Source organism: Ranitomeya imitator, chromosome 5 (assembly GCF_032444005.1).
Source record: "Ranitomeya imitator isolate aRanImi1 chromosome 5, aRanImi1.pri, whole genome shotgun sequence".
Classification (NCBI taxonomy): Eukaryota; Metazoa; Chordata; class Amphibia; order Anura; family Dendrobatidae; genus Ranitomeya; species Ranitomeya imitator.
The window spans coordinates 222168194-222181627 of record NC_091286.1 but is presented as its reverse complement, the minus strand read 5'-3'; the positions used below and the strand labels follow the sequence as shown (position 1 = coordinate 222181627).

Sequence of the window (13434 nt, the reverse complement as noted above, 5' to 3'; positions counted from 1 at the left end):
AAATAATGCGAATGCTAGAAGAATCTGATTCTGAGCATGAGGATGAACCATATGTTCCATCTGATGATGAAAACTATGTACCACAAGTGGATGTTACTGAAGAAGATTCAGACATTGAACAAGAAATGGTCATAGAGCATGAAAATGAATACGAATCAGACGAAAGTGTTGAGGATGATTCTGTGCCTCAAAGTGCAGGCGACATTTGGACTGCTAAGGATGAAACTCAATGGTGCAGTAATCCACTGCCAAATGCACAAACAAAATCTCGTAATGTCCTACGACAAAGAGGTGGCCCTGCAGCAATCAGCAACCTATATACAGCAAAAGAGCTATTCAAGTCCATCATGACTCCCGAGATGTGTGACATCATATTACGGGAAACGAATCGAAAGGCCAAGAGAGTTTGTGATGCTTACAACAACGAACTGGTACAACGTTTTCCTGATTCTTCCAAACGGCCACCACAAAAAACATTCAAGCAATTTACTGAAACTGAACTTCATGCATTTTTGGGCATACTGATTGCTGCTGGTGTGCACAGAGCCAACAAAGAGAATCTGGAGGAAATGTGGAATGTTGCTGCTCTGCCTCTTATACGTGCAGCCATGTCTCGTGACCGCTTCAAGATGATACTCAGATTTATCAGGTTTGACAACGAAAATACACGTGCAGAACGTGTGCAAACAGATAAAGCTGCACCAATACGGGACATCTGGACAATGCTGAACAGTAATCTGGAGAGAGCCTACAAGCCATATCATTGTATCACCGTCGACGAGCAATTATTTCCATTTAGAGGTCATACTAAATTTACCCAGTATATACCTTCAAAACCAGCTAAATATGGCATAAAGATTTTCTGGGCTTGTGACTCATCAAATGCCTACCCTTTACAAGGTCAGCTCTACACTGGGAAACCAACTGATGGTCCTCGACAAGTAAACATTGGAGAACGAACAGTATTGGACCTAGTGAGCTCGTATAAAGGCTCTGGAAGAAATGTCACCACCGATAACTTCTTTACAACCATGGAACTAGCTAAGGTATTGAACTCCTGGAACATGACACTAGTTGGTACAGTGAGAAAAAACAAAAGGTTCCTACCTAACAACATGCAGCCTGCCAAAGAAAGGCCTGTATACTCGACAAATTTTGCCTACAATCATGATGCAACAGTCTGTTCATATGTACCAAAGAAGAACAAATCAGTCGTGCTTCTATCATCTATGCACATGACGGGAGAAGTTGAAGAGACACTAGCAGCCAAGCCAGAGATAATAAAATACTACAACATAACAAAAGGTGGCGTTGATGTTATGGATAAAATGTTGGGAGAGTACACTGTGAAACGACGAACATCACGTTGGACTTTGGCATTTTTCTACAATATGATTGATGTCAGTGGGTTAGCATTACACATCATCTACAGAGAACACAATCCAAGCTTCAGGGCAAAGGATCAACGAAGAAAGTTCCTGAAAGATCTCGCAAATCAGCTGTGTATGATTGCAATTGAAGATCGTAGTACAAACAAAATGATAATGAGAAACCATTTTCTTCGAGGTGCAGTAGAAATGGTGCTTGGACGATGCATTGTGGTAGCATCGCAGCCAGCAGCTGGCCCCAAAATACCTCATGGTAGTCGTGGACCCTCCCCTGTTGTTGGTAGTTGCTATGTCTGCAGAGACCTGAGGCGAAAACAACGCAAGACTAGAAAGTCTTGTGTGGTTTGTGTGAAACCCATTTGCGATGAACACTCTGTAGCAAAGCCAACATGCATTACTTGCAAAGAAAATCAATAAAAAAAAGTTTCTTACATTTTCTTTTATAATGTAAATGAACAGTTTTTTACTTGTTTATAATAGTTAAATAGCATTATCATTAAAAAAAAATTTATGCTTTTTCCCTTGCATTATCTTCATTCAAAATATATGAGGTACATTTGTACCTATGCAGCTTGTTATGGATGCAAAAAGATCTCGACCCCTTATCTCGGAAGCGGGTGGAGATATTTTATTGAAATTTGGCCAATATATTCTGGACCAAAAATGTAGAGATGTCACGAAATTTCAGCCCTCTACGTCTTTTCAAAAAAAAGTTATTGCAATTTTAAAACGGAATAGTTACAATTGTACCTATTCAGCCGGATAAGGGTTAAAGCGTAGTATCTATAAAGAGCATCTCCTGTGACCAATGATGGCAGTGACTGTAAAATTCATGTTCTACGAATCCCAGATTAAGGAGCCAGGTGGTGTTTTACATCCATAGTAAAGCCAGACCGGCGGTGGGGGATGTGTCAACCACTTTGCTCCTAGATTGTTAAATGCTGTCAGCAAAATGGTATTTTGCACTTGTATAATGTAATTTACCGAAATCATCTCGCTGGTGTTTGGAATCAATGCAAAGATAAAAGGTAACAAGGTAAATATTTAATGAAAATCACGATAACCCTTTCATTTTTCCCTCCCTGTTGTCCCTCCTCATCAATGGAGCGACTCGAAGACCAGCTTTTTGCGTGTTGACATGCAGTTTTTAGTGCCTGTTTGTATAATTTTGCAGGGCATTTTATTAGCTTTTTTTGTGGATTGGGGGGGGGGGGGGGGAGAGTGACTGAAAAATGTATCGATGGTTTAAAAAAATCTATTTTGATAGACCAGATTTTTAAGGATGCTGCGATACCAAATGTGTTTTCTATTTGATTTTGCTATTTGAAAACTGGAAAAAGGGATGGGGTTTAAACTTTATATTTTAATATTTTTAAAAAAGTTTTCATTTTTTAATTCTTCCAGTGGACTTTAACCTTAGTAGAAATTATAGCCTTTGAAGTTCAGCCTATATCTGATCTTCAGTGGTGTACCCAAGATGGGTGTGACTGGTGGCACCTTCAGAAGGACTCTAGCTGTCATGGCAACCCAGTGGTCCCTCACCATGCTATCGTGGAGGACTGGTGGGTTCCTGTGACTGCATACTCGTTGATTGTGCAATTTAAATGCCGCTTTTAAGTAGTTGAGGTGGCTTTTACAAGCAGATGTATTACAGCTGGCTGCCAGGGTATGATAATGGCACAGCTCCTGAGCCCGCACCATACGTTTTGATCGTAATGTATGTGTATGGAGCATGCAGCAGTTGATATGAATTTGACGTCGGCTATTGTGCTCTGCGTAAGCGGTGACAGAGGCGAGCAGCCAATGAATCTTGTGCACAGTTCTCTGCCTTCCTCTCACTTGTGATTTTGTGATTGGATAAAAAGTGTTTCCTGTAACGTTGTAGTAAGTTTTACATTTTCCCTCCTTTTTTATTTTATTTTCTGCTAAGTGATAAAATTATTACAAAAATATGTATTAGTTTTATGTTGGGTTTCAGCAACATACAGTACAGAAAAAAATCAAGATGGGCAAAGTGTAATTGCATCAGTATTGGGGTTCAATAATGGACGATGACTCACGCCATGCTATTTGCTGCAAATATCCCTCCCTTAGACTTTGTTCACATTACAGAAAGAGCCTCAGTTTCATGTATATATCAGTAAACCTCTGCCATGCTTCCCACTGTACCCATGGCTTTTTCAGGCTGGTCTGCCACCTGTCATGCCCCTCTCAGAAAGTCTGATGTGTGCACCTCTGGCCTTCAGCCCACAATGTCACTGAGCTGGAGGAAGGGGGTACAGAAGAGACCCTGAGCACTCGTCACAATGTGCCCCATAGTGTTAGGGTGCAGGAAGTTATCACAGAGGGTAGAGCTCAAATCCTGGATTATCCCGCAGGGCAATGAATAATAGGAGAGTGGACCTACGGCAAACCCCAGAGGAGTCCTGCTGATTGTCGCTGACCAAATGCAGGGAGACCTTTTATAATGCCTGCCTCATCATCATCTGACTTTTAAAATCTTACTCTGTGACAAGCTCAAGCTGTCACTCAATACAATGTACAGCTTATTGGATATTCTCCTGATGATGGCATCTCTGAGCTCTTTAGTCGTCCTCCTTACAGAGGTATGAGGAGAATGTGAGCTGAGCGGGTGAGGAACGCCTGGTCTCCTGTATCGGTAGAGTGCAGAAATGATTATTACATGTTCTGACAAACAACGAACATGTAATATGAGCCTGCAGACATACATTTTCTTACTTGTGTAATTGAGCTTAGTAATAGCTACTAGGGTCGAGCGACCTTGACTTTTTTAGGGTTGAGCCGGGTTTCGCGAAACCCGACTATCTCAAAAGTCGAGTCGAGTGAAATCGGCCGATTATGGCGAAAAGTCGAGGATCGACCGAAACACGAAACCCAATGCAAAGCCAATGGGATAATTTTTTTTTTTTTTTTCTTTTTTCTCTCTCTCTCTCTCTCTCTCTCTCTCTCTCTCTCTCTCTCTCTCTCTCTCTCTCGTGTTACACAGTGCAAATCGCTACTGCGCACAAGCGACAACATGGCGATAGGCGTCCACGCCCCTAAGACCTATGTCATCACTCTGCCCACGCCCCTTCATTGGCTGAAAAAAAATGGCGCCAAGCGCGTCATACGAAACGCGACTTTGGCGCGAAAGTCGCTTACCGCATGGCCGACCCCACACAGGGGTTTCATGAAACCCGACTTTGCCAAAAGTCGGCGACTTTTGAAAATGAACGATCCGTTTCGCTCAACCCTAATAGCTACCTCAGACGCAATACCTCAGACAGGCTGGTCTGATATAGGAGGATATGTCGCCGTGTCTGGTTGTATGGCACGCTATCTGTCACCCAGGCACTATCTGCTGTCCATGAAAAGGACAGATTTATGCCCTCCGGCTTCACTACACTGTGCTTCCATCTCCCTTTGGCCTTAATATTAGCTTTATTAGCTTTACCTGCTGGATCACATTGAATGTGGATTTAAATGAAAATTGTTCTTAATTAAAATGGCAAATAATTAACAATGTGATTTATCGCCCAACCCTTCCTAAGTGCTGTTTCTGACTCACTTAATACATACTTCATACACACATGGCACAATTAAAATACGGGAGAATAGCCTCTATCAAAGCTTTATTTTAGGTCTGTATGAAGTTCTGTAATATGGTTTTATAAGCCCTTTTAGAGTATGCGCTGGGTATGTTTACAAGCCCTTACAAGAATGAACATTGGGTATCTGAAAGCCCTTATAAGAGAGCGCAACCTGGGTATGTGTATGATCCCTTACAAAAAAAGAGCACTGGGTATGTGTATGAGCCCTTACAAGAGAGCGCAACCTGGGTGGGTATGTGTACAAGCCTTTACTAGAGAGCACGCTAGGTTACTGTTTGAGCCATTACATGAGAGAGAACCAGATATAAGTGCAAGACTTTACAAGAGAGAGCACTGGCTATGTGTACGATCTCTTACAAAAAAAAGAGCACTGGGTATGTGTACGATCCCTTACACATACCCAGTGCTCTCTTTTTTTTGTATGTGCCCTTACATGAGAAAGCGTGACTGGTAGGTAAATACTCTCTTAAAAGAACGTGTACTGGTTGGGTGTACAAGCTCTCTTAAGAGAGCGCACGGTGTAGGAGTGCAAGCTCTTACAAGAGAGCACACTGTGTGGGAGTACGAGCTCCAAGAGATTGTGCTGGGTAGGTGTACGAGCCCTTACAAGAGTTTCTGCTGGTTGGGTGTACAAGCTCTTACAAGAGAGCACACTGGATAGGTGTACGAGCCCTTACAAGAGAGCGTGCTGGGTAGGTGTACGAGCCCTTATAAGAGAGCGTGCTGGGTAGGTGTACGAGCCCTTATAAGAGAGCACACTGGGTAGGTGTATGTGCAGTTATAATAATCTTATTTTTATATAGAGCCAACATATTCTGCAGCGCTTTACAGTTTGCACACATTATCAGAACAGCGTGTATGGCCTATGTGTACAAACTCTTACAAGAGAGCGTGCTAGTTGGGTGTACGAACCCTTACAAGAGAGCGTGCTAGTTGGGTGTACGAACCCTTACAAGATTGTGCTGGGTTTGTGTACAAGCTCTACTCCTGTATCGGTTGGACGTGATCAACATGACAGGTAGTCTCTATAGTGATATTCTAATGTCCTGCTTTTTTGTGTGTCCTTAGTTGGGGATGGACGAATCGGTCATCTTGAAGAAGCACCATATGATGCTATTCACGTTGGAGCTGCCGCACCGGTAGTGCCACAAGCTGTACGTACTTTATTTTACTAGTTTTGGGCAAACAAATTACGTTGTATAGTCTTAAATGGCTTGTTAGTTCTTTAAAACACGGTCCTTGAGATGCAGCTTTCACCCTTTTCTCAGTTTTTAGAACTGAGAAATTAGCATTTGAATGGGTTTAGAGGACCTTACAAAGTATATTGCACATGGAAAACCCTGATATAGCAATATAAAAAGGAGCAATCCTAATCCTGTTAGGTGTTCTGTAAAGCTTACCATTTAGGCTATGTGCACACGTTCAGGAATTCATGCAGAAAATTCCTGTGAAAATCTGGACATTTCTGCCAGATTTCCGCATGAAATCCGCATGCGTTTTTTGTGCGTTTTTGACGCGTTTTTGACGCGTTTTTTTCTGGACATTTCCCAATGCATCAGACAGTGGGAAAACCGCGAAAAAAACGCTAAATTAATGAGCAGGTTCATTATTTTTCCGCAATGCGTTTTTCATGCGGAAAAACGCACATCATGTGCACAGAAATTGCGGATTTCATTAAAAATGATAGGATGCTTAATGTATGCAGATTATTTGCGGTTTTATAGCGTTTTTATAGCGCAAAAACGCTAGAAAACCGCAAATAATCTGCAACGTGTGCACATAGCCTTAAAGTTGGTACAAGTAGGTAAATATCTAATTTGCAGCAACAGGAATGTTGATGAACACTCTTAAAACACTTTAAAGGGAACCTGTCACCCCGTTTTTTGAGATTGAGATATAAATACTGTTAAATAGGGCCTGCGCTGTGTGTTACTATAGTGTATGCAGTGTACCCCGATTCCCCACCTATGCTGAGAAATACATTACCAAAGTCGCCGTTTTCGCCTGTCAATCAGGCTGGTCTGGTCAGATGGGCGTGGTGACATCGCTATTTTCTTCCCCAGCTTTCCGTTGGTGGCATAGTGGTGTGCGCATGTCCAGAGTTCCGAATCCCCTGCGCGCACGTGAAGCAAAAGCGCGCGTTCTGCGCTACTACCCCCTGTCATCGGTGGGAGCGGCCATCTTCCTGGGGCCGCGCGTGCGCAGATCGAGTGCTCTGCTGCACGGGGCTTCAGGAAAATGGCCGCGGGATGCCGCGCGTGCGCATTAGAGATCGCGGCGGCCATTTTCCCAAAGCCGAGTTTGCATCTCTGGAATTAGGAACTCTGGACATGCGCACACCACTACGCCACCAACGGAAAGCTGGGGAAGAAAATAGCGATGTCACCACGCCCATCTGACCAGACCAGCCTGATTGACAGGCGAAAACGGCGACTTTGGTAATGTATTTCTCAGCATAGGTGGGGAATCTGGGTACACTACATACACTATAGTAACACACAGCGCAGGCCCTATTTAACAGTATTTATATCTCAATCTCAAAAAACGGGGTGACAGGTTCCCTTTAAATATTAAAGATGATCAATTGAGTGTTTAAATGGTTTAAATTGCAAAGTTATTGTAAAAACAAGCTACTTTGCAATTGTCATTATGATAACAGTGGCCATTTTAAACTGAGGGATATTTAGTTCTATTGTGTACAGCCCGTTACCTAGGTTACCGGCCACTCTGCAGTCTCGGAGAAGCCAGTTACCTAGGTAAGGAGTATGCTACGCTCTCGTGTTCTATGCTAGAGCATGTAATTGCTGCTCTGAAGCTGGCTGAATTCGGCTAGCTGGAGTCCCCCTGCGTGTCTCCCATGCTGCCTCTACTAGCACCATGGGGGAGCGCTCAATTTGACCAGCAGCGCGACCTTTCTGCAGTGCGCTGCTGAAGAAAGAACATAAGAACTCTCTTAAAATGACCTTCCAGGCAGAACCTAAAATTTCACTGAAGTTGGCACATGTTTAGTGAACATACCTGGTGCCCTCTTTGGTATCATCAGCACTGGCATATCTGAGGACGGTGAAGGGGGTTGAGCTTTGGAGACTGTACAGCACTCACCGTAGCATTGAGGCAGATGCTGGATATTGCACTGTATGCACACAGATTGCATCCAGCTCTGTCGTAGAGAACCAGAGGGTTCATGTTGCTGAGACCATCACACCAGTAGACCAACATTCTGGCCTTCTAGTGCGTTTTCTCACATTCAAAAGTATCTGAATGCTTGAAATATAAATGTTTGATTCGGGGACTGATGTTTTTAAAGTTGTACCTAAAGCTTGTTAGTGCACACATAGCATTAGTCCACAATGTTCCATCACAAGCAGGAGAGATCCTAGTGGTACGCGGCAGGGAATTCCAATTGGAACTGTTGCCCTTAAAGCCCATCAGTAAACTATATACCTCTTGTGTATAATAGTGGACTCTTCTAGATTTATCCCTTCTCATTGCGGGTCACCAAAGATCAAGTCTGGTGGCTTCTCTTAGGTTGATGTATACTGACTGCACGATCCATTGTTTCTGTTTTGGCGCTTTCACACTTTAGTTTTATTCACCTGTGATTTGTTCTTTCAGCTTATAGATCAGCTTAAACCTGGAGGAAGATTAATCTTACCCGTCGGACCTGCCGGAGGAAACCAAATGTTGGAGCAATACGATAAGTTAGAAGACGGAAGTGTCAAAATGAAACCTCTAATGGGGGTGATCTATGTGCCTTTAACAGACAAAGAAAAGCAATGGTCAAGGTGGAAGTGATTTTCTGTCCCACTCTTTCTCCTTCCAGTTACACACAAGGTGAAAGGTCTGGATCTTAGCAGATAACTGGAATGACTGCATTAGCTGCTGTCACTGCTTTCTGCTACTTCCATACCATCTAACACTAGGACACGATGGAAGGCTAGATCCTACAACACGTTGAAAGAATTGGTGTGCATGGTCCACGTGCGAATTAACACACTATTTGCCTATCTTGTATAGCTTCTTTTTTTTCCAACATGTTTTTTATCTAATTCAGCATTTGGTCTCACATCTACAAATAAATTGTTTTAGTTACATGTTAAAAAGAGGCATTTCCAGTGTAAAATGGAACCTGTCCACATTAGGTGCATTGGTATTTGTGATTGCTATATTTTAAAAAATAAGTGGTTTATATCAGATATTTAGAATGCTTCAGTCAAACAGCCTGCAAATAAAAAACCAATACTTTGTAAAAGGGGAGCAACAAATGATATTTTAATAACTGCTAAACATATACCTTTATCCACCCAAAAATTGAAATGTTCATGTTAATGATATGCACATGATGAAAAAAATAGAAACCAAATTTTCGAAACATTTTGATTTATTCAGTAACAAGTGAGTGCCATACTCAGATTTACTTGCACACTTTGGCTGCTGTCAATGAGGTTATTCATGGTTGTAGTGAGGAATGTTAAGCCACACTCAATGCACTTGTGCACACAAATCATCAAGATCCACTGCTGGCAGTTCCTTATCATTGACAACCAATGACCTCCTAGATCTACTCAGTCGCAGACAAGTCCAGTGATGCTGCAGGCTATGGTAGCATATTTAGGCCAATCAGGTTGCTCACAGTAACACGATCAACAAGTGGTCTGGTGTTGACATGTTAAAAAAAAAAAAAAAAGTGGCTCCTTGGACGCTTGGCGGAAATGGCCATACTATTGTGGTTCCATTACCAAATCAATGTATCACTGAGCTGTTATTGAGAAGGGTCTGGCTACTGTATGTTATGCCACCCCACCCCACAGTCCAATGAGTAGGAGAGGTGTGATGTTCCCTTTTGAATGCTTCTTCATTGACCTCACTCCACCGCACTCAAAAGCTATCATGGTACAGAGTAAAACGATAATAGAAAGTGAAATAGAGGTCTGTCCTCTTCAGCGCTGATTCCCGATTTTGTCTAGGGTGCAATGATAGCCAGACATTGGTCTGGAAACCCTTCATGAGGGAATTTTACACCAGTCCTACACTTGGGGATTATGGTGTGGGGTACCATAATGTATGGAGGACAATATTCAACCCAGGGAACTGAGATATCAAGCTGTGACTCCATGTCACAAAAACTCCCTTCCTCAAGAGTATGAAATGTAAACACTACTCAAGAAAGACAATCTTGGGAAAAGAGGCCTATGTGCAAAGTAAAGACTTTTTTCTATAAAAAAAAAAATTTAGACTTATAATTCATGCAAGAAAGACAGTTAGTAGCAAGTTACAATAGATAGATTCTAGGCATAATTTTATATACACCACAGAGATATTGGAATCCTTATATTTATATAAAATTTAATGTAGCCAGGTCAAGCCATTGTTAACTGGTTAAGCAAAATAAAAAAAAAAATTCATTATTAACTTTAAAGTGCAAGTGCTTTAAATTATTATCATAGATTCCTATTGCTGTGAATATATTGTATGGTGTTGATCTGGCCAGAGAAATCTCAATAAGCTATAATAAAGAAATGGACCGCATGAGAATGGAGCCATTCAAAGCGGAGTCTGAGGATCTATAAATACATATAAGGTGCAAGTGCTTTTTGTATGTGTTTAACAAAGCTCCATAATTTGGGTTAGAGATATATATCACATGTCAGTAGTGCCAAGGGTAAGATACAGAAAGTGCGTAGAAGGTATTCTCACAAAATGACGAATGCCTTGTCTGTATATATAACAGGTACCACCCCGACGACTCTGTTTTGCCTGAGCTTTTTCCGTTTTGCCCCTTGAAAAAAGGCGAAATGACGGCATTTGGCTGGTAGCTGTTACATATACAGACAAGGCACTCGTCACTTTGTGAGTATACCCTCTACCCACTTTACGGATATTATGCATCTTATCCTTGACGTGCCTCCTTTCTTTGGCGCTGACAATTGATATATATCCCTAACCCAAATTATGGGGCTCTGTAAGACACAGATACAAAAAGCATTTGCACCTGATATGTATTTATAGATCCTCAGACTCCACTTTGAATGGGCTCCATTCTTATGTGTGTCATTTCTTTCTTATAGACAATTAAGGTTTCTCTGGCCAGATCAACACCATACAATATATTCACAGAAATAATGATTATAATTAAAAGCACTTGCACTTTAAAAAAAAAAAAAGTTTTATTTTCCATTATCTGTAATCAGCATTTTTTTTTTTGGTTAACCATTTAACAGTGGTTTGACCTGGATACATTAACCTTTTATAAATATTCTGAGATATTACTCCATTGTCTCAGTGGTATATATAAAATTATGCCTTGACTTGACTATTGTAACTTGCTACTGACTGTCTTTCTTGCTTGAATTAGAAGCCTAATTTTTCATAGAAAATGTATCAATAAAATGTATTTTTACTTTGCACATAGGCCTTTTTCCCAAGATTGCCTTTCTTGAGTAGCGTTTACATTTCATACTCCTTCTGAGGCAGGAGTCATGGCTTGATGTCTCGGTTCCCTGGGTTGGATATTGCCCTCCATACATTATGGCACCCCACACCATATTCTAGAGGCTCTATGCTTCTATATGTTGGACAGACTGTTGACCAACTCGGAAGGAGTATGTCAGCTGTGAACTTTACACTTGCAAAGCAGCACTTCAGAAGATTTCAGTTTTGGAGGTACACTTTAAGTAGAGCGTAAAAAATACAATTTATCTTCTGGACATACTTTTTAGCCCTATTCTGATTGGACAGTCTATTGAGGTACAATGTAAAGGCGATGGACATTTCACATTCTGAAAATGTATTTCACTGTGGCCCCAAATGCTGCAATTAAGAAAACATGTCACATGAGATAAGCTTCCAGTTTGCACCGCCGCACATTATTTATTCTGCTCTGCATCACTTTTTTGTTGTCTTTTTTAATAAGATACTTACTATAACAAGCTTTTACTTTTTGTTGCTTTGCTTTTATCCAGTCTTTGAACCATGTTCTTGTTTTGGCACATCTCCCAGTAACAAAGCTGTCTAATTCCTGTTTTTTGTCTTTTCAGGGATGAATTGTAACGGCTCCATCACTCCGAACCAAACATAGTGTTATGGTGTGGTGCTCTCACGCACCTCCAAAAGCTTCTTCAGACTCATCGGCAGTGCAGCTTCTTCTGGATTTTTTTTTTCCCTGCTGAATTGGCATGAAAGTGTTTTTTTTTTAGAATTTTTTTCCTTTTGGCTTTTAAAAACAAATGTTAAACTGTGCAGAGCCCATATAAAATATTCTAATTTAAGGTTTTTTTTTTTTATGAGTTTGAAAATACCGGAGTGTTTGACTGGCGTAGTGCAGCTACTTGCTCACCATTGCAAACTATTTAAAAAAAAGCACTTATTTTGTTTTAATTTCTGGATACATATAATGTCAGCATCACTGTACAATGTTCAGACCGTCACCAAATGACACTACAATGCATAACGTCAAGTCTCCGCTAAGTGCTGCTAAACATATAGAACTGAGCTTCCCTCTCAGAGCTTTTTGACGTGGTGTCGTAGAATAGCATGTGGATGCAGTCAACAGCTTTGTCTTAACACCAGGGAATATTTCTGTCCTTTCTAGTCTCTGTGCTACCAGGTCATGACACTCATAGCCCAGTGCATCAGAGTGAGCTGTAGACCACCTGGAGCGATGCTGGTCATACCCAACATGTAAGAAATAGTTTTCATGGTTTTTGAGAAAGGTAACACTTGGCAGCCACTGCTACATCCGAGCTTTTTCTGTTGATGCAGTTTATAGTTCACTGCTGTGTACAGCACGTGCTGTGTAAGCCATGTTCTCGAACAGTTTATGCAGTTACGCTTTGCCAAATAAAGTACAAACCCCCCCTAAAATATGCGCCTGGATGTCTTTTGTGTTAGTGCTGAAGGCTGTGACACGAATGAAAAGATTGAGGTTCGCGGCGTGAAAATAAGGACAAGTCCTTGTTCTGCTTGTCAGTCATAACCAACATGTTAATTTCCCCTTTGTACAGTAGACGCTGTTGTCTGTGGAACAGGTGGTAAATTTGAGAACACGGCTGGATTCTGGCACAGCACGTTGAGGTGTCACGTACTTGTGCAACCCTTAATTTAGACATGATCACAGGAAGGATCCAACTTGTACAGAACAGCTTTACTGGAAGTACTGTAAGTGCAGAGTCCAACAAATCAAACCTTCCATCAAGACTAAATGGAAGAACACCATCTGCTAAGCGACAAGGAATACCGCCTCGGGGAACGCATCAAAGTGCTTCCAGTAATGATTGCCTCTGGTTTTTAGGCATTGTACATACAATATCAAGGACCGAGGTAACGGTAAAAGTGTACCACATTGGGTGCAGACCTTTCTGAGAGTCCCATTTATCTCAATAGGGTTTATAGCAATCCACATACATGTTAGGGCATGTTAGGTTAGGCTATGGGTT

General features: G+C 41.5%; 1 protein-coding gene across 3 annotated transcripts in view; it reads left to right on the top strand.

Annotated features, from left to right (window-relative positions):
- The window catches only part of PCMT1 (protein-L-isoaspartate (D-aspartate) O-methyltransferase), a 56615-nt gene extending 43753 nt beyond the window's left edge, over window positions 1-12862 (top strand). Inside the window, exons 6-8 of one of the 3 annotated variants that reach the window (XM_069725929.1) lie at window positions 6068-6153; window positions 8615-8833; window positions 12037-12862. In XM_069725929.1, the coding sequence (XP_069582030.1) occupies window positions 6068-6153; window positions 8615-8794 (266 nt within the window). In that variant the 3' untranslated portion in view covers window positions 8795-8833; window positions 12037-12862. Of the gene's footprint in view, window positions 1-6067; window positions 6154-8614; window positions 8841-12036 lie in introns of all 3 variants that reach the window. The other 2 variants (XM_069725928.1, XM_069725930.1) reach the window with 2 other exon arrangements.
- Window positions 12863-13434: the final 572 nt, after the last annotated feature.